General features: G+C 41.8%; 1 protein-coding gene across 1 annotated transcript; it reads right to left on the minus strand.

Moving 5' to 3' along the window:
* Window positions 1-4,035: 4,035 nt before the first annotated feature.
* On the minus strand, window positions 4,036-24,759 carry LOC109868346 (leishmanolysin-like peptidase). The gene is made up of 17 exons (XM_020457821.2): window positions 24,407-24,759; window positions 23,980-24,077; window positions 23,844-23,874; window positions 23,612-23,694; window positions 22,237-22,354; window positions 19,475-19,653; window positions 19,169-19,274; window positions 18,919-19,013; window positions 18,635-18,752; window positions 18,314-18,421; window positions 13,251-13,327; window positions 12,917-13,027; window positions 8,503-8,635; window positions 8,007-8,166; window positions 7,586-7,716; window positions 7,104-7,314; window positions 4,036-6,979 (listed from the first exon to the last, which is right to left on the minus strand). The coding sequence occupies exons 1-17, from the start codon at window positions 24,527-24,529 to the stop codon at window positions 6,867-6,869; spliced, it is 1,995 nt and encodes a 664-aa protein (XP_020313410.1). The 5' UTR covers window positions 24,530-24,759; the 3' UTR covers window positions 4,036-6,866.

Below are 24,759 nucleotides of genomic sequence, written 5' to 3' on the forward strand. Positions count from 1 at the left end.
GTTATGTATCAGGTCTCTTATTTTGTTACTATTTGTGAGGGGGGAAAAACCCACCACAAAACTGTCATAAAAAGACACATGAAAAAGAACAAACATTCCAATGTCAAGCAGCTTTATTGGTTTGTTGTTCCAGAACCCTCATTTTAAGAGGTTGACATTATACGTGTCACAATATTTCAGTAAGGAGCACAGATTTAGGCCCGGATTCAATCTGATTGAGCTTTGTCAGTATGTGCCATTTAAAGGTAATTTCCGATTGAGCCAACATATGCGAATGTGGTCTCCACAAAGGCAGGAACAATGTCTTTTTTTTCCTGTTTTAATTTTACCCCTTTTTCTCCCCAATTTCATGGTATCCAATTGTTTAGTAGCTACTATCTTGTCTCATCGCTACAACTCCCGTACGGGCTCGGGAGAAACGAAGGTTGAAAGTCATGCTTCCTCCGATACACAACCCAACCAAGCCGCACTGCTTCTTAACACAGCGCCCTCCAACCCGGAAGCCAGCCGCACCAATGTGTCGGAGGAAACACCCTGCACCTGGCAACCTTGGTTAGCGCGCACTGCGCCCGGCCCGCTACAGGAGTCGCTGGTGCGCAATGAGACAAGGATATCCCTACCGGCCAAACCCCCTCCCTAACCCGGACGACGCTAGGCCAATTGTGCATCAAACAATGTCGACAAAGTGTGATTGGATTGAATCCCGGTCCCAGAGAGCAGCAATATTATACAGTATTGTGTATGAAGAACTAATAATGACATGAACAGATGTATTGAAAGAAAAAAACATTCAAGTTTGTCATAATTTATTCTGATTGTTTTAATAGTTTTGTTGATTCAAGTGACAAAAGAGCCCTTTTACTGAGAAAAAAGAAACTACACCTAAAACTACAAGTAAAATACACTGAGTGTACAAACACATACTCTTTCCATGAGACTGACCAGGTGAAAGCTGTGATCCCTTATTGCAGGGATGCAAACTGCTGAGGGGCCAAAAAAACGGACACTTTTGTTTTGCACTGAAACATGCAAAAACATCCCTGCTAAGGGGAAATGCAGGTCAACTAATTAAACAACAAAGAATATGATCTACATGATCAGTCTCCTATTTCTAACGCAGATCGCGCTGAAAGTCCTGCCTCTCCCATCTCCTCATTGGTTTATAGAAGCAGGTACCCACGTGCCATCTCCTCATTGGTTATAACAACTTGGGTGATTGAAAGACGAACTTTGTTGCCGGTTGTCGTGGCAATACAATGAAAGTTTAAATGCGATCACCATATAAATTCAAATATGAAAAAGCCTGGAAGGAGGAGATGACTAGAAACGATTCGGTTGGCCGTTTTATGTGTGGATTAATTGTCAGAGTAGAGGTCATTGTGCATTTCAGTTAAAATAACAACTCAATGTTTATATCCCAGGACAAATTAGCTAGCAACAGCAAGCTAGCTAAATAGGACAAATTAACATTAGCTATCAAGTGCAAGCTAACTAGCTAAATTGCCATACATGTTTAATGCTTTTCGACCTTTCCCCAAATTAATGTCATTGGTTCAGAGCTTGTTATGATATTTTAACCTGCGAGTCGTCATCGCGTTTGGTGTGGTGGGGGGCCATATACATTTCTGCACGATAGTGCACGCATGCAGCCGAATTTGGGTTCCGTGTAAGTTGGTTGTCTAAACCCCCCTCCCAACCTTTTCTCATCAGATCTACACGAATCACGTAGGTCACCTATTTGGATTCAAAACGTGACTAGTTTGCATCCCTGTTATTGAGGTCACCTGTTAAATCCACTGCAACCGGTGTAGATGAAGGGGAGACAGGTTAAAGAAGGATTTTTAAGCCTCGACAATTGAGACATGGATTGTGTCTGTATGCCATTCAGAGGGTGAATGGGCAAGACAAAATATTTAAATGGGGTATGGTAGTAGGTGCCAGACGCACCAGTTTGAGTGTGTCAAGAACTGCAACACTGCTGTTTTTTCACACCCAATGGAAATTGGTACCAAGAATGGTCCACCACCCAATGGAAATTCCAGCCAACTTGACAACTGTGGGAAGCATCGGAGTCAACATAGGAAGCTTTCGACACCGTGTGGTTCATACAACAAACTGAGGCTGTTGAGGGCAAAATAGGGTGCAACTCAATATTAGGAAGGTGTTCCTAAAGTTTTGTACACTCATATTTGCTAAGTTAACAGGATTTTTTGTTGCAATTTATGTACAATAGATTTCTGCATAAAAATATCTTTGGTCTCTGTACATTAAGCAAATATTTCAGGTACAGTTGAAGTCGGAAGTTTACATACACTTAGGTTGGAGTCATTAACTTGTTTTTCAACCACTCCTCAAATTTCTTGTTAACAAACTATAGTTTTGGCAAGTTGGTTAGGATATCTACTTTGTGCATGACAAGTAATTTTTCCAACAATTGTTTAGACAGATTTCACTGTATCACAATTCCAGTAGGTCAGAAGATTACATACACTAAGTTGACTGTGCCTTTAAACAGCTTAAATTCCAGAAAATGACGTCATGGCTTTAGAAGCTTCTGATAGGCTAATTGACACCATTTGAGTCAATTGGAGGTGTACCTGTGGATGTGTTTCAAGGCCTACCTTCAAACTCAGTGCCTCTTTGCTTTACATCATAGGAAAATCAAAAGAAATCTGCCAAGATCTGAGAAAATAGATTGTAGACCTCCACAAGTCTGGTTCATCCTTGTGAGCAATTTCCAAAAGCCTGAAGGTACCACGTTCATTTGTACAAACAATAGTATGCAAGTATAAACACCATGGGACCACACAGCCGTCATACCGCTCAGGAAGAAGGCGCGTTCTGTCTCCTAGAGATGAACGTACTTTGGTGCAAAAAGTGCAAATCAATCCCAGAACAGAAAAAGACCTTGTGAAGATGCTGGAGTAAACAGGTAATAAAGCATCTATATCCACAGTAAAACGAGTCCTATGTCGACATAACCTGAAAGGCCGCTCAACAAGGAAGAAGCCACTGCTCCAAAACCGCAAAAAAAGGCAGACTACGGTTTGCAACTTCACATGGGGACAAATATTGTACTTTTTGGAGGAGAAATGTCCTCTGGTCTGATGAAACAAAAATAGAACTGTTTGGCCATTATCACCATCGTTATGTTTGGAGGAAAAAGGGGGAGGCTTGCAAGCCAAAGAAAACCATCCCAACCGTGAAGCACAGGGGTGGCAACATCATGTTGTGGGGGTACTTTGCTGCAGGAGGGACTGGTGCATTTCACAAAATAGATGGCGTCATGAGGGAGGAAAATTAGGTGGATATATTGATGCAACATCTCAAGACATCACTCCGGAAGTTAAAGCTTGGTCGCAAATGGGTCTTCCAAATGGACAATGACTCCAAGCATACTTCCAAAGTTGTGGCAAAATGGCTTAAGGACAACAAAGTCAAGGTATCCAAGTGGCCATCACAAAGCCCTGACCTCAATCCTATAGAAAATTTGTGGGCAGAACTGAAAGTGTGTGCGAGCAAGGAGGCCTACAAACCTGACTCAGTTACACCAGCTCTGTCAGGAGGAATGGGCCAAAATTCACCCAACTTATTGTGGGAAGCTTGTGGAAGGCTACCCGAAACATTTGACCCAAGTTAAACAATTTAAAGGCAATGCTACCAAATACTAATTGAGTGTATGTAAACTTCTGACCCACTGGGAATGTTCTGAAAGAAATAAAAGCTGAAATTAATGATTCTCTCTACTGTTATTGACATTTCACATTCTTAAAATAAAGTGTTGATCCTAACTGATCCAAGTAAAAATTCCCTGTCTTGGATAAAATGTCAGGAATTGTGAAAAACTGAGTTAAGGTGTATGTAAACTTCCAACTTCAAATGTATATGCATATTCTTCATTTTTGTACTGTTTCAAACAAACATATGTTTCTTCATGTTGAGAAAAATAACATCTGTAAATGTCATTCTTTTCATATTCACTCACAATGACTATCAGAAGATTGGCACCAGTAAGCTGTAAGAAAAAGAAAAGTATCCTACTGTACAACATTTATTGCCTGCTTCCCTGATACTGTAAAACACACAATATATTTTTAAATCAAAACCTTTCCCACACACACACACACACACGCAATGGACTCTCGTACAACATAAAAAAGATCACAAATGAAAGCACTGCCATCCTTCACTTGTAGCCCTGGAATGTAACTAAAAAACAAAACAAGTCATTCTAATACAGACAATTGCATGGGTACAAATTACAAAAAGGTGAATAATCTAACTTGTTTTTTCCATAAAAAATATTAAACTATTCCCTTAAGCAGCATTCTGGTACAGTAATCTCAATTAACAGATACACCAACAATCACACCATTTTGTGGTCTCAATCCAGCTCATCAACACATTACAGTTTTGTTCCTTCTCATGATGAAATACAAATGTTCCCATAATTGATGTAGACCCTGTTGGCAAACATACAGAAAACCAAACATCTAGAAGCAGCTGCAAAATGACCCACAAAATACAAATACAACTGGATCCATAATTAAACTTAAAAACAACAAGTTTCTTAAGATCTAGGCCTACTATATAGGAAAAAAATTCATATATATTTAAACTAATGGGGGGAAGAAAAAAAGAAAAAAAATCGGTAGCTGCTCATTTGTTTATCACAGTTATTGCAATCACTTTTTCATATCTTCAGAAACAGCAGTAGCATAAAAACCATAATACTATTATTAACCTAACAATAAGTTACTACATAGGACCATAAACAATATAACATGGCATGTCAGTGGCACTTCTTTAACTCTAGTCTAATCAGAGTACTGTTCGACGCGTTTGGTTTTAGGCCATGTCTATCTGAAGTGTAGTTTAACATGGCATTATTAGTCTTCAGTGTCCTGCCACCTTGGAATCTGTTGGTTTTGTTAATGCCATTTGCAATGCATGTTAAAATCCAACCCCAGGCACATCACATAAACCAAAAAATGTAAGGTTGCCAAATTGTTTCATACCAAGTGTATGCTCAAATTAATTACTCAATATTCAGTGGAGTGCTTAGAGAAGAGAGACAATTTGAATGCCGTATTTATAAAAGCCATACCCTACACCATGAAACTTACAAGATTCAAGTTAAATAGCCAAATTAACTGATGTTACTTCACTAATAGGAGGAACATTACAATTTGGCAAAAGCATACCATATCAACTGAAATTAGACAAACTTACAAAATAACAAGTCACTCGAGTCAAATATGTCAACACTACATCACAGTGGGCTTATAGCAGATGCACTGGAATACTAGAGGCATATAACCATCATATAGTACTTGATGCTTTTTATCCCTTTAACTTTAAATTGAATATATAGCTGAAAGTCCTACTGTATAACTGTGTGTAAGTACTATACAATTGCATTACTACATATATTCCATTATAGGTACTATGGAATAATGCCCTGACCAATTTTGAAGCTGAAAGCGTATCTGAAACTGGGAAGTCCCTATTCACTTCAGAAGGTGTACACTATGGCTGTTCACAATTCATTTTCCCACATGAGACACATAATAGGTACAGGGTGAATTCCACATCTCTGGCTCGTCATAGGGGATTTAAAGGCATCAAACAAAAAGCCCTATGCCCTCCCACACCAGTAAAATGTTATTAAAAAATATATATTAGTCCATTATTTATGAAAATTATAAAAAACAAGTTAACTACAATCTACATCAAGTATCATCACTACTAGCCTGCCTGTAACTTTACTGCACTGTGAAACAGTCTTAGTGCCATTTTCATTTCAGATACACCTTTATCGTCACGCATGCATCTACAAAATCATCAAATGCATCTAATATCCCACCAAAATTGATATTTTAAGGGCCTAACTAAGACAATCAAACTTTTAAAGCACCTTCCCAGTTTGCCAGATATGGACCTTTCACCAGGAAACAAATACACGCTAATAACAATCTGCTGTCAATTTTAAATACTGCATTGTTACATTGATTGGCGTTGAATCATCTGATAACTTGCTATAAAAATGCTAACTGAAAATGTAGAGATGTTTCATATGAGTTCTAAGAATGTAACAAACCGTACATGACAACACTAGGAAACTGAATATGCTACAGTCCCCCTGAGGGGAATATAGTATGTCTTAGTGTTAGGATAGGGGGTCATACATAAAGTAGCACCGGCACCTCACCGTGATCATCTAGCTACCCTTGGGGTATGGCTTCTTCGGATTTTGCTAACAGTTTACTGGTGCCTCGTTTGTTAGTTTAACAAAAAGAAAAGTGCAATCAATGGCTTATTTTTCCCCTTTTCTGAAAGTATCTAGCAATTTCATGACGTCATTCACAATGGGCCACGGTCTTTGTCTGTTCCAAAACTGCAGCATTAAAAGAAGTTCTAGGTTGTACAAATGTGTCTAAACTGGACAGATAAGGTATTCTGGTAAGATATCCTTCTTTCAGGCATTTAAACTTACAATACATATGTAAAATACATATTTTGCACTGAATTTTGTTTTACGAAACATTTGTTCAAAAGTATCACAAATTTCCCTGACGGTGGGTTTAATGTGATTGATTCCTAAACAACTTTCCTGACTTTTCCTTGATGATTTTCCAAGGATCAAATCCTTTCCAACTGGACTGTGGAACCCTGGAATGGGATGCCTGAGGTTGTGGGATGGCCAAGTATGGTCGACTACAAAACGGGCTGCCAGATTGCGTCCCAGATGGCACCCTATTCCCTACATAGAGTACTACTTTTGGCCAGGGCCTATGGCCATAGGCCCATTTAAGGAATGGGGTTCCATTTGGGCCGCAGTCCCAGAGAGAGAACCTTACAGTTAGTTAGTCAGCCAGCCAATCAACCAGACAGTCAGTTAGTTCCACATACACAGGGATGAAGTTGAACAGTAGAAGACACAGAGTTACCACTAAGCTGGAGGAACTGGAGCAAGGGTCTGGAAGAAAGGCAAAAAGCTTCCTTAGTACCAAGAGGTCTATATAATGTACATAGTTATATAATGTGAGTGTGCGCATGTATGTGGAAAGGACAAGGTAGGAAAGACAGGCAAGGGAACTCACCAATAGGAATTCTCTTGGTGGTATTGAGGGGCGGGAGCTGTTGTGGTAGAGGGCAGGCGCTACAGAAGTCTGAGCAGGCAGGACAGACGAGAACCCCATTGTATACCCAGTCATTAACACGCACACTGACGCTCAGCAGCTGACCCGTACGCATACACTGGTACGCAGTGTCCTCCACCCACACCGTCAGACCCTGGGTAGAGCAAGAGATCTGGAAACATCAACAATATAAGATTTAAGTATTCGTTTTTTGTTGTATGAGTCACTTCAAAATGTATATATCTGCCTGTCGCACATCTATAATAGGGTACCATTAACCCACAACACAGAAATGTAATTTAACTGAATTTGTGATTTTGTTCATATGATAAAAGCATGAGACTGAACGGTGGTAAACGTTATTAAGAAGACTTGTATTATATGGATGAAGCATCAAAACATAGATTAGAGATATCTAAAGATTGTTACTTATTCTGCATTACCTTATAGCAGCCACTTCCCCAGTCAGGGTAGGTCATGCGTCTGGTACACTGCTCCATGACGAAGGCAGTCTTCTGGTACAAACACACTGAGTCTGGACCATACTGCTCAGCTCCGTAGTTCCTCCACCAATCTGGAAACCGTGTGTCAGGTGGCATACTAGTAAGTAGGGTTGCAACATTTTCAAAACTTTCCTGAAACCAAATTCCCAGATTTTCCAGAAATCCCAGTTGGAAGATTCCCAGGATTGGGATGGAATAAGCAGAAATGGAACAGGGAATTCTCCAAATGGGATTTCTGGAAAACCTAGGAAAATATCCTGAATTTGGCAAACCTTCAAGTGAGTTAACAGCCTCAGAGTACACAAACCAAGGCCTGAGGAACCAAGAGGCAACAACAACGCAAGAAGGGAATGGATATTACCGGGCTGGTTCTCCTGGACCCTGCAGTAGGAGTTGCGTTGGTACTCTCCACTCAGGTGCCAGCTAAACTCCTGGCTGAAGGGACAGTAGTCAGCGATCTCCACGGCTCCACCGTAGGAGGCCAGATCCATCACAGAGACTTCAGGGATATGGTCAAAGTACTGCCGGAGAGGAGGTGGAAGAGATTTACTGTATGGGGTGTACTTAACACTATGCTGGTCACAATTGGTCAACATCTTAAATAAAGACCATTTCAAATTGGTTTTTGTTGCCTTTTTTGTCAAAAAGGTACAAACTTTGCTTGGGTGCATGTGCTTAGTAAGTTCTTGACATACACTTGTAATATTTATGTTTATCTTATAATCCTCTGTAGTGGTCCAATAAGTTTCTGACAGAGTCTTGCTCGCGTCATGTTATCATCACTGGGTTTATTGTCATAGCCTCGATTTCTAGGTTTTGTGACTATGAAGGATGGCATTGCGAGACTTGCAATTTACCTGGTAGTCCAGGGGTAGGTCCTGAGGGTACTTCTGCAGGTTGCAGACGGCCACTGCCAGCTGGTCCTGCCTGCAGGTGAGCTGAAGGGGTGTGGCTCGCACTGTGTCACAGTAAAGGGTCACCACTTTACGACTGAAAATCAATAACTCATGAGGGTTAGGTCAGGTTGAGCCACAGTTTCTAATTTAAAATGTTTTTATGGTTGTTGGTTACAGTGAATTTCTAATCGAGTTTAAGCGTCAAATGGCTTGATGTTTGTGTTCACAGAAATGTCGACATATGAGTTGTTCCATTTGATTTCAGTCATTTTTAGACTGCACGCCTTTTGATTGGAACAAAACTTTCCATACACATTTTCCCATGGTAGAAATGGTCAGAAAGGGTCTTCGGGGGACCTGAATGCAAAAAACATTTAGGAGACACAGGTGCTCAAAGTTGATCCATTTTGAATTCCCCACTCTACCATGAGACATCCACATCTTTATCACTGGAAAAGATAAACTGTTGAGCTTGATACCATTTAAAAGCTTATAAAAACAGGGTTGCAAACTATTTTACATTTCTTGATAAAAAAAATTACTAAGGTAATTTATGAACCTTTAATTGACAATTGTCAATTGTCACAAAATGCGTAAACTACGCTCGGCCGTGGCTTGCTATATAAAGCAGGCAGACAGGCATCCAGTTACTGTTTGATTGAATGTTAGAATTGGCCAAACGAGTGACCTAAGCGACTTTGAGCATGGTATGAACGTTGGTGCGATTTGGCAGAATTCAGACTAAGAAACGGCCGCCCTCCTGGACTTTTCAAGCATGACGGTGTCTAGGGTTTACCGAGAATGTTGAGACAAACAAAAAAGCATCCAGTTAGCGGCAGTGCTGTGGCCAAAAACAACTTGTTGATGAGAGAGGTCGAAGGAGAATGGCAAGAATAATGCAAGCTAACAGGCAGGCCACAAACAAATAACGGCGCAGTACAACAGTGGTGTGCAGAACGGCATCTCGGAACGCAAAACTCGTTGATCTTTGTCATGAATGGGCTGCAGACGACCACACCGGGTTATCAGCTAAAATTAAGAAGGAGTGGCTCCAGTGGGCACGCGATCATCAACACTGGACAATTGAGGAGTGGAAAAACATTCTCCTTAGCAATCTCACTGAAATAAAGACGTCCTCCATTCCTGCCATTATTGAAAAAGAGATTGTGATACCTCACATCTCAAAATAGGGCTACTTAATGTTAGATCCCTCACTTCCAAGGCAGTTATAGTCAATGAACTAATCACTGACCATAATCTTGATGTGATTGGCCTGACTGAAAGATGGCTTAAGCCTGATGAATTTACTGTGTTAAATGAGGCTTCACCTCCAGGTTACACTAGTACCCATATCCCTTGCGCATCTCGCAAAGTTGGAGGTGTTGCTAACATTTATGATAGCAAATATAAATTTAATTTTTTTTTTTTTTTTTTTAACTATGTTTTCGTCTTTTGAGCTTCTAGTGATGAAATCTATGCAGCCTACTCAATCACTTTTTATGGCTACTGTTTACAGGCCTCCTGGGCCATATACAGGTCTCATCACTGAGTTCCCTGAATTCCTATCATGGCAGATAATATTCACATTTTTGGTGACTTTAATATTCACATGGAAAAGTCCACAGACCCACTCCAAAAGGCTTTCGGAGTTATCGTCGACTCAGTGGGTTTTGTCAAACATGTTTCCGGACCTACTCACTGCCATAGTCATACTCTGGACCTAGTTTTGTCCCGTGGAATTAATGTTGTGGATCTTAATGGTTTTCCTCATAATCCTGGACTATCGGACCATCATTTACCAAGGAAAATTACCTTTTAATGGCGTCAGACCGAGGATCTGCATCTCTCCTCGTGCTCCTAGACCGTAGTGCTGTTTTTGATACCATCGATCACCACATTCTTTGGAGAGACTGGAAACCCAAATTGGTCTACACGGACAAGTTCTGGCCTGGTTTAGATCTTATCTGTTGGAAAGATACCAGTTTGTCTCTGTGGATTGTTTGTCCTCTGACAAATCAACTGCAAATTTTGGTGTTCCTCAAGGTTCCGTTTTAGGACCACTATTGATTTCACTATATATTTTACATCTTGGTGATGTCATTCGGAAACATAATGTTAATTTTGATTGCTATGCGGATGACACACAGCTGTACATTTCGATGAAACATAGTGAGGCCCCAAAATTGCCCTCCCTGGAAGCCTGTGTTTCATACATAAGGAAGTGGATGGCTGCACATTTTCTACCTGTAAACTGGGACAAAACAGAGATGCTTGTTCTAGGTCCCAAGAAACAAAGATATCTTCTATTAAATCTGACAATTAATCTTGATGGTTGTACAGTCGTCTCAAGTAAAACTGAAGGACCTCGGCGTTACTCTGGACTCTGATCTCTCTTTTGACGAACATATTAAGACTGTTTCAAGGACAGCCTTTTTCCATCTATGTAACATTGCAAAAATCAGAAACTTTCTGTCCAAAAATTATGCAGAAAAATGAATCCATGCTTTTGTCACTTCTAGGCAATGCTCTACTTTCCAGTTACCCGGATAAAGCACTAAAACTTCAGTTAGTGCTAAACACGGCTGCAAGAATCTTAACTAGATGCCAAACATATGATCATATTACTCCAAGGCTAACCTCTCAACACAGGCTTCCTGTTAAGGCAAGGGCTAATTTCAAGGTTTTACTGCTAACCTACAAAGCATTACATGGGCTTGCTCCAACCTATCTTTCCGATTTGGTTCTGCCGTACATACCTACACGTAGAAGATATCCCTCTAGTGGTGTGGGGGCTGTGCTTTGGTAAAGTGGGTGGGGTTATAGCCTGCCTGTTTGGCCCTGTCCGGGGGTATCGTCAGATGGGGCCACAGTGTCTCCCGACCCCTCCTGTCTCAGCCTCCAGTATTTATGTTGCAGTCGTTTGTGTCGGGGGGCTAGGATCAGTCTGTTATATTTGGAGTATTTCTCCTGTCTTATCCGCTGTCCTGTGTAAATTTAAGTATGCTCTGTCTCGGAGGACCTGAGCCCTAGGACCATGCCTCAGGACTACCTGGCATGATGACTCCTTGCTGTCCCCAGTTCACCTGGCCGTGCTGCTGCTCCAATTTCAACTGTTCTGCCTGCGGCTATGGAACCCGGACGTGCTACCTGTCTCAGACCTGCTGTTTTCAACTCTCTAGAGACAGCAGTAGCGGTAGAGATACTCAATGATCGTCTATGAAAAGCCAACATTTACTCCTGAGGTGCTGACCTGTTGCACCCTCGCCAACAACTGTGATTATTATTATTTGACCCTGCTGGTCATCTATGAACATTTAAACATCTTGGCCATGTTCTGTTATAATCTCCACCCAGCACAGCCAGAGGAGGACTGGCAACCCCTCATAGCCTGGTTCCTCTCTAGGATTCTTCCTAGGTTCTGGCCTTTCTAGGGAGTTTTTCCTAGCCACCGTGCTTCTACACCTGCATTGCTTGCTGTTTGGGGTTTTAGGCTGGGTTTGGCTCATTGTGATCTAGCGACTCCTTGTGGTGGGCCGGGCGCCTTCTGGCCGACTTCGGTCATCAGTTGAATGGTTTTTATTTATATGATTTTAAAACAATTTCAATCCCCAAAGAATTTACGCTGTTCTGTACTAGATGGGCGTACCTAATAAACTGGCCGGTGACTGTATATTTCTATGATTTCAGTAGGTTTCCTGTGGAAGATTGACAGTATAATTTAAAACTGATCTTTCCATTCGAGTCAACATTCTCTGATGTGTGGGCCTCCAACCTTCTTTGTGCTACCATTTGAAAGTTGAAATGTAAAGTTGTTTTCCCATTTTAGTACATTTATCAGCCAAAACATGACACCCACCCTGTACTCAAAAGCATACTGTGTCTTAATGTCAAATAAGGTCTAAACTACAACATATGCTAAAATGGAAAAAGTACATGCCTTTTTAGATAATTAATGTTAAAGTGTAAAAAAAAAAGGAAATGTTTATAAAAAAAAATTGAAAATAGTGTCACAACCCTGTTTATAAGCTTTTAAATAAAATCAACCGTTTATCTTCTCAAGTGATGAAGAACTTGATGTCTGGTGGTAGGGTGGGGTATGCAAAAATGGGTAAACTTTGAGCACCTCTATCTCCTAAATGTTTTAGCATTCAGGTCCCACTTCTACCATGGGCAAATATGTATAGAAGGTTTCGTTCAAATCAAATGGGTGCGTGAAAGTGATTGAAATCAAATGGAATGACCCATATGAGACAAGGGTGTGTCGGCTAGTAATACTTTAAATTGGTTTAGGGGCATGCTCTGTTCCTAGACGTTTAGATGTTTCAGTCAGTTGTGTATAGTAAGAAACCTAAACTCAGATTAGATACCCCCTTACCTCTGACGTTGCCTTTCAATCCAGAATTTACAGCTCTTCATCACAAAGTCACAGCCCAGGCCTTTGCCCCAGTCCAGCCTCTCTGCCATGCTGTAGTTGGCTCTGTACCAACTAGAGAAAACATAGATGGCTAACATTTTACATCAAGTCAGGTAAACTCTTGAACTTCAATACAAATCATATGGCAAAGTCAAGTACCTTCAATCACACCAATGCACACCAATTCCCAATAAAAAAGAGCCTTCAAGTCGTTTAATAGTCAAAGCTCTTGAAATGACATAAAAGGTCAAAGTCATTATTTTCTTGTATTCCATATAACAGTCTGCAACCCTACCCTGTGTCTTCCATGATGGCCAAGGTGAGCCTAGAAAACACTCTGTTGTGAGTGTGAGATCCAGTCATTGCTTCATTCTGTTATCAATACAAACAGGGTAAGTATTTATTATTATGAATAGATTAATAAATGAACCTATATGAGCACATACACGGAGTGTACAAAACATTAGTAATACCTTCATAATATTGTGTTGCATCTCCTTTTGCCCTCAGAGCAGCCTCAATTCATGGACTCTACAAGGTGTCAAGCATTCCAAAGGGATGCTGGCCCATGTTTACTCTAATGGTTCCCAAAGTTGTGCCAAGTTAACTGGATGTCCTCCAGTGGTGGACTATTCCTGATACACACAGGAAACCGTTAAGCATGAAAAACCCAGCAGCATTGCAGTTCTTGACAAACTCAAACCGGTGCACCTGGCACCTACTACCATACCCCGTTCAAAGGTAGTTAAATATTTTGTCTTGCTCATTCACCCTCTGTATGGCACACATACACAATCCATGTCTCAATTGTCTAAAGGCTTACAAATCCTTGCTTAAACTGTCTCCTCCCCTTCATCTACACTGATTTAAGTGGATTTAACAGGTAACATTAGGGTTGCAACGGGTCGGAAACTTTCCAGTAAATTTCTGGAAATTTTCCATGGGAAGTTAAGCTCGGGAATTTGGGAATTTTGCAAAAAATAAAGTTCGCTTATAACAGTGAACCTTTTTTGTGGGATACTCTTTTTGTACATTATGGTGATAAAGGTAGGTAACAACACATCCGCCACGCTGATCCTCAACACAGGGGCCCCTTAGGGGTGCGAGCTCAGCCTCCTCCTCCTGTACTCCCTGTTCACTCAGGATTGCACGGACAGGCACGACTCCAACACCATCATTACATTTGCAGATGACACAACAGTGGTAGGCCTCATCACTGACAACAACGAGACAGCCTATAGGGAGGAGGTCAGAGTGCCAGGACAACAACCTCTCCCTCAACGTGATCAAGACAAAGGAGATGATTGTGGACTACAGGAAAAAGAGGACCAAGTATGCCCCCATTCTCATCAACGGGGCTGCAGTGGAGCAGGTTTAGAGCTTCAAGTTCCTTGGTGTCCACATCACCAACAAGCTAACATGGTCCTAGCACACCATGACAGTCGTGAAGCGGGCACGACAAAACCTATTCCCCCTCAGGAGACAAAAGATTTGGCATGGGTCCTCAGATCCTCAAAAGGTTCTACAGCTGCAGCATCGAGTCACTGCCTGGTATGGCAACTGCTCGGCTTCTGACCAAGGCACTACAGAGGGTAGTGGAAATGGCCCAGTCCATTACTGGGGCCAAGCTTCCTGCCATCCAGGATCTCTATACCAGGCAATGTCAGAGGAAGGCCCTAAAAATTGTCAAAGACTCCAGCCACCCTAGTCTTAGACTGTTCTCTCTACTACCACACAGCAAGCGGTACCAGAGCACCAAGTCTAGGTTCAAGAGGCTTCTAAACAGCTTTTACCCCCAAGCCAAAAGACTCCTGAACATCTAGTCAAATGGCTACCTAGACTATTTGCATTGCCCCCCTACACACCACTGCCAATCTCTGTTGTTATCTATGCATAGTCACTTTAACTCTACCTACATGTACATACCACCTCAACTAACCAGTTACCCCGCACATTGACTATGTACTGGCACCATCTTGTATATATTGTTATTTTTTTACTGCTGCTCTTTATTTACTTTCATTTCTTATTCTTATCCATATTTTTTGAAAAACTGCACTATTGGTTAGGGGCTCGTAAGTAACAACTGTGGTGCATGTGACTAATCAAATTTGATTCGATTTGACATACAGCAATTCTAGTTCTTGTGGCATATTTTGGTTAAACTATCCCCAATTCAATGGAATTGCAACCCTCTGCATGCACGGTGCATTCTTCCATCACATGTACAGCTGATTCTCAAGATCTTGCACACTAATGAGATGCTATTGAGCCCACACTACTACACTGTCTGAGCCAAGGAATACATGCTTTCTGGTAAGTTTTGATTACAATACTGTGTGGGGTGAATATTTTATACGACATGCATCATTTTGTTAACTAGTAAATAGTAGCCTACAGCAAAGTGTGTTTAAATAATTTCTAACTTGTTAACAATTTCTGCTAGTTTGTTTTTGCTACCATGTGGGTTTTAGCTTGCTTGTTGAGCCTGCTAACTGAGGAGTGTTAATTCACCTGTTTCCATACATGTTTCATTTTAAAACATTTAGCTTACAAAAGGAGATGTTTAATCTAACTGCTTTTCTATTTATCTGTACATGGAATTGTGTTTTTTTTTTACTCATTTTTTTCTAATCTTTACAGGAAAATGCCACAGGCACTATCTGATGTTTGGAGACATTTCACTGCAGCTAATGTAGAAGGAAAAGCTGTGTACATTTGCAAATACTGTGCCAAATCATATGTGAAGAATCCAACAAAGATGCATAATCATCTGGCCAAGTGCATAAAGTTCCCTCAGTGCTCACAACAAGCAACCTCTGACAAAAGTCCCTCTACTTCTTTGAGGTGAAAATGATGAATCAGACACCTTATCGATAGCAACAGCTCATGGTACTCCTGGAATCAGAAGTTTTTTTGACTCAATGAAGGAACGTAGTCAAATAAATACTGATGAATGTCTTGCTTGAGCTGTGTATGCAACTGGTTCAACCTCTGATGCTCACAGGCAATGTGTATTGGAAGAGATTTCTGAATGTTCTTCGCCCAGCATACACCCCTCCAACCAGACATGCTTTATCTACTCATTTGCTGGAGGCAGAGTTCAACAGAGTTCAAGTGAAGGTCAAGCAAATCATAGAGACAGCAGACTGTATTGCAATCATCTCTGATGGGTGGTCGAATGTTTGTGGGCAAGGAATAATTAACTATATCATCTCCACTCCTCAACCAGAATTCTACAAGAGCACAGACAAGGGACAACAGACACACCGGTCTCTACATTGCAGATGAGCTGAAGGCAGTCATCAATGACCTTGGACCACAGAAGGTATTTGCACTAGTGACAGACAATGATGCGAACATGAAGGCTGCTTGGTCTAGTGGAGGAGTCCTACCCTCACATCACAATCATTGGCTGTGCTGCTCATGCATTGAATCTGCTCCTCAAGGACATCATGGCACTGAAAACAATGGATACACTCTACAAGAGAGCCAAGGAAATGGTTAGGTATGTGAAGAGTCATCAAGTTCTAGCAGCAATCTACCTCACCAAGCAAAGTAAGAAGAATACGAACACCACATTGAAGATGCCCAGCAACAACCGTTGGGGTGGTGTTGTCATCATGTTGGACAGTCTCCTGGAGGGGAAGGTCTGTCTCCAAGAAATGGCCATATCACAGTCTGCCAATATGGACAGACCCATCAAGAGGATCCTCCTGGATTATGTATTTTGGGAGAGAGTGGTAAGCAGCCTGAAACCTATAGCAGTAGCCATTGCACGGATTGAGGGAGACAATGCCATCCTGTCTGATGTTCAGACTCTGCTTGCAGATGTACAAGAAGAAATCCGTACTGCTCTGCCCACTTCACTGTTGCTCCAAGCAGAGGAAACTGCAGTTCTGAAATACATCAAAAAGCATGAAGACTTCTGCCTGAAGTCCATTCATGCCGCAGCGTACATATTGGAACCCAAGTATGCTGCAAGAGCATCCTGTCTGATGCAGAGATCAACAAGGCCTATGGTGTCATCACTACAGTGTCTCGCCACCTTGGCCTGGATTAGGGCAAGGTTCTTGGCAGTCTGGCGAAGTACACTTCCAAGCAAGGGCTTTGGGATGGAGATGCAATATGGCAGTCGTGCCAACATATCTCAACAGCCACCTGGTGGAAGGGACTTTGTGGATCTGAGGCTCTTTCCCCTGTTGCCTCCATCATCCTCCAAATCCCACCAACATCAGCCACCTCAGAGTGCAACTGGCCCTTGTTTGGGAACACACCCACCAAAGCACGCAACAGGCTGACCAATACAAGGGTTGAAAAATTGGTGGCCATCTGGGCAAATTTTAGGCTTTTTGAGCCTGACAACGAGCCATCCTCAACAAGGTTGGAAAGTGACAGTGAAGATGAGGCCTCAGAGATTGATGTTCAAGAGGTGGACATTGAGGAGGTCCAGGGAGAAGACATGGAAGCCTGAGAGGAAGACAACCAAAACTTTAGTCTCCAGACTATCATTTTACAGATGTATATTGAAAATGTTTTTGGGAGATGCGATGGATCATTGGGGATCATTCAATATTCCCTTTATTTTGTTGTTCAGTGAAATCATCCCATGTGAAGAGTCAACTCATTTAATGAAAGTTCAATTCGTAACAAATGTTTTTTTATTTCTATTGGAAGGATTTAATCATTTGCAATTGTCTACTTATGATCAGGTAAAAGGTTTATGTTTCCGTATGATATGGTAAATATATCCAATGCAAAAAACATCTACATTTAAATGATATTAATTTGCATATATTTGCGTTAACTCCCGTGGGAATTAACAGGAATATATGGAAAGTTTCCACCTTTAAATATTCCCCAAAATGTGCAACCCTAGGTGACATCAATAAGGGATCATAGCGTTCACTGTGATTCACTTGATCAGTCTGTGTCTTGGGAAGATCAGGTGGTCCTAATGCTTTGTACACGCAGTGTAAATGCTGATGATGAGTAATGAACTATTGCTAAGAAATGCATGCAGAATTCACAATAGCTATACAGACTATGAAACTAAGTGAAAGAGTAATTACATTTACATTTTAGTCATTTAGCAGACACTCTTATCCAGAGACATACAGTAGTGAGTGCATACATTTGAATAAATTTTTCCTACTGGCCACCGTGGGAATCGAACCCACAGTGGCCAATATGGTGTGGTTAGGTCTATATCAGGAATTCCAGTTCAGACACCAGTTCCAGTAGGCTAAGTAAAGCTATAACACAAATGTAGGCTGCACATACTGTACAGAAAGGAATCATTTCACATAACAGTAAAAACTAAACACAGTACAATGCAAACTGCAGCCCTTCTGTTACCTCTAGTAGCCTCTTCTCCCAGTGGTTCAGCTCAGTACCCATCCCTCCCTGGTTCTCCAGCTCCATACCCTCCAGGATGGGACAGCCAAAATGTCTCCTCGCCTCTTCCTGCAAACACGTGCAGTGGTACAAGACACGAACATTAACCACATTACAGGACAGGGCAGGACAAAGTGGGGCAGTGCAGCACAACAATAACACATTAGCATAACACCGCACAGCACAACACAGCAGAGCACAGCATAGCCTCTACAACGGCACATATAGACCAATGACAAATACATGATTCAACAGGGAGGAGTTTAAAAGCAGGATTTTTACCACAACACGCGGTGTCACTAGTAGGTGCACTTCATGTCGGACCATCACGCCACCACGGATGTCCCATAATCGAGTCACTTTACGCATCACTGCATCACTCCACTGATACAAGCCTAAACTATAATAGAAAGCAAAAGTTCTCTCAAACATCAACATGATTTTATAAACATATAATAATTTTTCTGTTGTGCATCGTATTATCGTCTAGGCCTGGTGCTTACTACAAAAAGCGCAATTCTGAAAACACAGCCTGACAGTGGAGGATAATGATTAAGTATACATACCTCTCGTTGAATGCTGGTAGTCCACTTGCAAACCGAGGTGTCAGAGGCTTGCCATCATCATCGTGATAAAATGCAAACAGCCCTGCAGAAAAACCCTGTTGGACACACGTTAAAGAAAATAATGAAATCACATTACTCAATCAATAATTAAATCTGTGTTGGACATGTTTAATTCATTATTTATTTAAGTTATTCATGACCAGCTTCACCCCAATAGGAATAAAAAGTAGATTGTTTCCAATGCACTCACCAGGGCATGTATGACTTCGTGTTTGACAGTTGACAGCATACCCTCAAACTCCTGAGGTTGGGTGGATATCATATTGGGGCACAGGTTGGCATATCCAGCAATGGGTCTAAAAAGGTAAAGAAAGTGAAACTGACATAAAAAAAATCATTGTGTTAAAAGACCTATTCATGGGCTACCATGTCACTTACCAGACCCAATCAGTAGCTACGGCAATCTGGAATAGCCTAAAATGCCATTATAAGCCTGTAAAATATATTCAAAGGTTAACCAGGTGTGGTTAAAGAGTGTACAGAGTTGGAGGCTTACCTGTCCAGCTCAGACTCCAGCTGACAGTATGCAGCATAGGCCACAATGTTCTCCTGTCCACAGCGTTCTGTAGTCACCCCACTGACATAGAGGACAAAGTCAGCCCCCTCCACCCCCTTCCCGTCCAGAGGCCCTGCTGAGCCACACGATTTCCCTGTCTCGCTGCACACCTTGCATTGCTGGAAATCACATATACATAATTGCATTTTTATTTAAAACAGGAAAATCGCATTGAAGCCCAGGTCTCATTTACAGGTAAGTCCAGAATCTACAGGTGAGCCATGAAATACTTTACCTTGCATTGCTGGAAATCACACAATGGACGTAATACAGTAAAATCCTCAAACTACAGAACTCAAGAACACCATCAGCCAGCATTTCTATAGGCCTACCAGTTGAGATATATATATATATATATATATATATATACTTAGGTTGTAGTCATTAAAACTTGTTTTTCAACCACTCCACAAATTTCTTGATAAACTATAGTTTTGGTAAGTCGGTTAGGACATCTACTTTGGTCAGAAGCTTACATACACTAAGTTGACTGTGCCTTTAAACAGCTTGGAAAATTCCAGAAAATTATGTAATGGCTTTAGAAGCTTCTGATAGGCTACTTGACATCATTTGAGTCAATTGGAGGTGTACCTGTGGATGTATTTCAAGGCCTACCTTCAAACTCAGTGCCTCTTTACTTGACATCATGGGAAAATCTAAAGAAATCAGCCAAGACCTCAGAAAATAAATTGTGGACCTCGACAAGTCTGGTTCATCCTTGTGAGCAATTTCCAAACACCTGAAGGTACCACGTTCATCTGTACAAACAACAGTACGCAAGTATAAACACCATGGGACCACACAGCCGTTATACCGCTCAGGAAAGAGACACGTTCTGTCTCCTAGAGATTAACGTACTTTGGTGCAAAAAGTGCAAATCAATCCCAGAACAATAGCAAACAGCAAACCTTGTAAAGATGCTGACGGAAACAGGTACAAAAGTATCTATATTCACAGTAAAACGAGTTATATATCGACAACCCAAAAGGCCGCTCAGGGAAGAAGAAGCCACTGCTCCATAACCGCCATAAAAAAGCCAGACTACGGTTTGCAACTGCACATGGGGACAAAGATCGTACTTTTTTCCTCTGGTCTGATGAAACAAAACTAGAACTGTTTGGCCATAATGTTTGGAGGAAAAAGTGGGACGCTTGCAAGCCAAAGGCTACCATTCCAACCGTGAAACACAGGGGTGGCAGCATCATGTTGTGGGGGTGCTTTGCTGCAGGAGGGACAGGTGCACTTCACAAAATAGATGGGATCATGAGGATACTGAAGCAACATCTCATGACATCACTCCGGAAGTTAAAGCTTGGTCGCAAATGGGTCTTCCAAATGGACAATGACCCCAAGCATACTTCCAAAGTTGTGGCAAAATGGCTTAAGGACAACAAAGTCAAGGTATTGGCCATCACAAAGCCCCGACCTCAATCCCATAGAAAATGTGTGATTTGTGGGCAGAACTGAAAAAGCATGTGCAAGCAAGGAGGCCTACAAACCTGACTCAGTTACACCAGCTCTGTCAGGAGGAACGGGCCAAAATCCACCCAAGTTAAATCCACCCAACTACCCGAAATTTTTGACCCAAGTTAAACAATTTAAAGGCAATGGTACCAAATACTAATTGAGTGTATGTAAACTTCTGACCCACTGGGAATGTGATGAAAGAAATAAAACCTGAAATAAATCACTCTATTATTCTGACATTTCACATTCTTAAAATAAAGTGGTGAGCCTAACTGACCTAAGACAGGGAATTTTTATTAGGATTAAATGTCAGGAATTGTGAAAAACTGAGTTTAAATGTATTTGGCTAAGGTGTATGTAAACTTCTGACTTCAACTGTATATGATTTTTTAAATGTTTTATTGCTAGGACTAAACGGAATGAGCAGGGGGAGACAGGGGAAGGGTGTGAAGACCGATGTGGCTGGAATTTAAATCCCACGCAGGCAGTTGGATCATGTGCGTGTTGAGGACAGTTTCAGTTTAACCTTGTTTAGTCTCATTGAGATAATCTATTTTACTCGAGAGACCTGTTGAAGATAGCAGCAGGAGGCAATGGTACCAAGCCAGTTGAGTAGATAACATATAGAGGAAACAGAGTGGAGCATGTAAACATGGAGGCTAACTATTATGTCTTCAGGCTAAGTCAAATAATACTGTATTTAAAGTGATTAAATAGATGTCTAAAAGAACAATAACATCGCTGGTTAAAAAGGCCAAGCTTAAAAAGGTGAGTAACAAGCAATATAGGTAGTTTAGAAGACAAAAGCTTCTAGACTGTCTTAAATGACCCATGAACCGGAAGTGCTAATCTTGTTTGAGGCTGTCAGGCAAGTTCTGCACACAACCTCAAAGTGGGACAATAGGCACTCCAACCGAAGGACTATCATAATTCAAATTTCACTGAACTGGCATAGGCTGCATTAGCTAATCCCATAACTACAGAATGGTCCACGGGTACCTGGTGGTACATTGTCCCTATGCGTAGAGGAACAGTGGAAGGACTGGCACCTATAATGACGATGTACTTTCCATGTTTTATTAATAACAAATCATTACCAGAAATCACATGTTAATAACAGCGACCAACACTGACTAAGTAAGTTACTTGAGATCTGGTATTACTAATAACTAGTCTATCAACCAACCTACTTTGTCACTACACCTCATGTTCCAATTTCCATGACGTAGACTGACCTGTAGATGATGCTCAGGAACAATGACGGGTCCACACTTAGTGATGTCTGCACATGCTCCCTGGCAGTAGCGGTGAGGGTCATCTTTCTTCCTCAAATACTGATTGGTCACACATTGTCTGAACAGAAACACATTTTACAATGCAAGAGAAAGATGCATGGACTGAACCTCTTTACTGATTGAGCGTTGCATGAATGACTTGACATAGCTTAGAGTGCTCTTTAGATACTCAATAGATGAGAAGCATTCAGTATTTTTGGCCTATTCAACACTATAGATTATGTAGAAACATCTTAAAATGCTACACTCACTACCCCAACTGAATTACAAACATGAAACTATTTTATTGTCTTCTTGAAATGAGAACATGTTCCTGGACCGTGTTGGAGGGTGACCATGTCAGTGAACCACGTTGGAGGGTGACCATGTCAGTGGACCGCGTTGGAGGGTGACCATGTTCCTGGACCGCGTTGGAGGGTGACCATGTCAGTGGACCGCGTTGGAGGGTGATCATGTTCCTGGACCGCGTTGGAGGGTGACCATGTTCCTGGACCACGTTGGAGGGTGATCATGTTCCTGGACCGCGTTGGAGGGTGACCATGTCAGTGGACCATGTTGGAGGGTGACCATGTCAGTGAACCACGTTGGAGGGTGACCATGTCAGTGGACCGCGTTGGAGGGTGACCATGTCAGTGGACCGCGTTGGAGGGTGACCATGTCAGTGGACCATGTTGGAGGGTGACCATGTCAGTGAACCACGTTGGAGGGTGACCATGTCAGTGGACCGCGTTGGAGGGTGACCATGTCAGCGGACCGCGTTGGAGGGTGACCATGTCAGTGGACCGCGTTGGAGGGTGACCATGTCAGTGGACCGCGTTGGAGGGTGACCATGTCAGTGGACCCTCCTGTGCTGGAGGGTGATCGTGTTAATGGCCTGTGCTGGAGTGTGATCGTGTTAATGGCCTGTGCTGGAGGGTGATCGTGTTAATGGCCTGTGCTGGAGGGTGATCGTGTTAATGGCCTGTGCTGGAGGGTGATCGTGTTAATGGCCTGTGCTGGAGGGTGATCGTGTTAATGGCCTGTGCTGGAGGGTGATCGTGTTAATGGCCTGTGCTGGAGGGTGATCGTGTTAATGGACTGTACTGGAGGGTGATCGTGTTAATGGCCTGTGCTGGAGGGTGATCGTGTTAATGGCCTGTGCTGGAGGGTGATCGTGTTAATGGACTGTACTGGAGGGTGATCGTGTTAATGGCCTGTGCTGGAGGGTGATCGTGTTAATGGACTGTGCTGGAGGGTGATCGTGTCAATGGCCTGTACTGGAGGGTGATCGTGTTAATGGCCTGTACTGGAGGGTGATGGGAGGTGAGAACTTTACCTGCTGAGTAATACAGGTCCTGCTTGCCGGCGAACCTGAAATGCCTTCTGTAGATAATCAATTGCTTGTGAAAACAGTTTATCCTGTAGAAAACAAAAAGGTACTGTATATTAACCAGCATCCAGCTAAAAAGGATACACAACATAATATTAGCCAGCAGCAACAAAATACCAATACCTATTGTCCTGTATGTCAATAGAAAATATCTCCGACCTCATTCACAAAAACATACCTTCACAAGTCTTCTTTTATTTGAAGTTAACCTTTGGAAGAAGACAACATGTATTTATAATAACCAGCTTACAGTAAAGCCTGGCACACACATATTACAAACGGACAATTCTATAGTAAGCATTTTTTAAACTTACTTGTCCACACTTGAATCATAAATTATCGCTATCTTCAATTGTTGATCAGAGCTTCTTTTGGTTAATCTTTCAGACTTCAGGTACACTTTATGGACAACCTACAAGAAACATTGTTTAAAGAAAAGTAGCGGTAGTAATGTATTATCATGTAGAATGTATTTGAGGTCGGTGTTATATTAGCTTTATTTTGATACAGCGCTCTTCGTGTAAATATTAAATGTAATTTCATTTAACAAATTAGTTAACCTTTGTGTAATGTAACATTTTCACAGCCCCCAAAATACCCATCACCCCTACTCGGTACCTTTTAACAATATACCTGATATGCCCCTATAGCCATGGCTCGAGCCCCCCACGCAAAGTACCTCAGCTATGCATCGATTCCATACGAGAAAATAACTGGTAAGCAAGCGATAACGACACTTACCTCCGACAGAGAAGGAACTTGATGTTTACACGTATGACAATGCACAAACAGAAATAGAAGGGAGAAGGTGCAGATACGGCTCAATGACCCAAGCTTCCAAAAGCGTCTCAGCTCTGTCGCCATCTTATGTCCAGCGAAGCTGACACCAGTAGTGATTGAACTCCTGTTTCATAATCACAGCGCACAGAGAGAACTTTGCCCCTCCACCACTATGTTAATGATAGGTATATAACTTATTAGGCCGGCGAAACCAATGCAATTTGCTCGTGTGTTGCTAGCTTTAGTTTAGCTGCTAGTGCTTAGTCTTACATCATCACTTCCGGGTCGTCAGATTTCCCTGAAAAAAGCTTCAC

Source organism: Oncorhynchus kisutch, linkage group LG2 (assembly GCF_002021735.2).
Source record: "Oncorhynchus kisutch isolate 150728-3 linkage group LG2, Okis_V2, whole genome shotgun sequence".
Taxonomy (NCBI): Eukaryota; Metazoa; Chordata; class Actinopteri; order Salmoniformes; family Salmonidae; genus Oncorhynchus; species Oncorhynchus kisutch.

What these genes read in the sequence shown, in the direction of transcription:
- LOC109868346 (XM_020457821.2), bottom strand. Translation starts at nt 24,529, where the DNA reads ATGGCGACAGAGCTGAGACGCTTTTGGAAGCTTGGGTCATTGAGCCGT. An exon ending in CTACCAGCATTCAACGAGAG is followed by an intron (nt 18,753 to 18,918) that starts GTATGTATACTT and finishes TTTCTATTATAG; the next exon opens with TTTAGGCTTGTATCAGTGGA. An exon ending in GGTCCAGGAGAACCAGCCCG is followed by an intron (nt 7,717 to 8,006) that starts GTAATATCCATT and finishes CACGGTTTCCAG; the next exon opens with ATTGGTGGAGGAACTACGGA.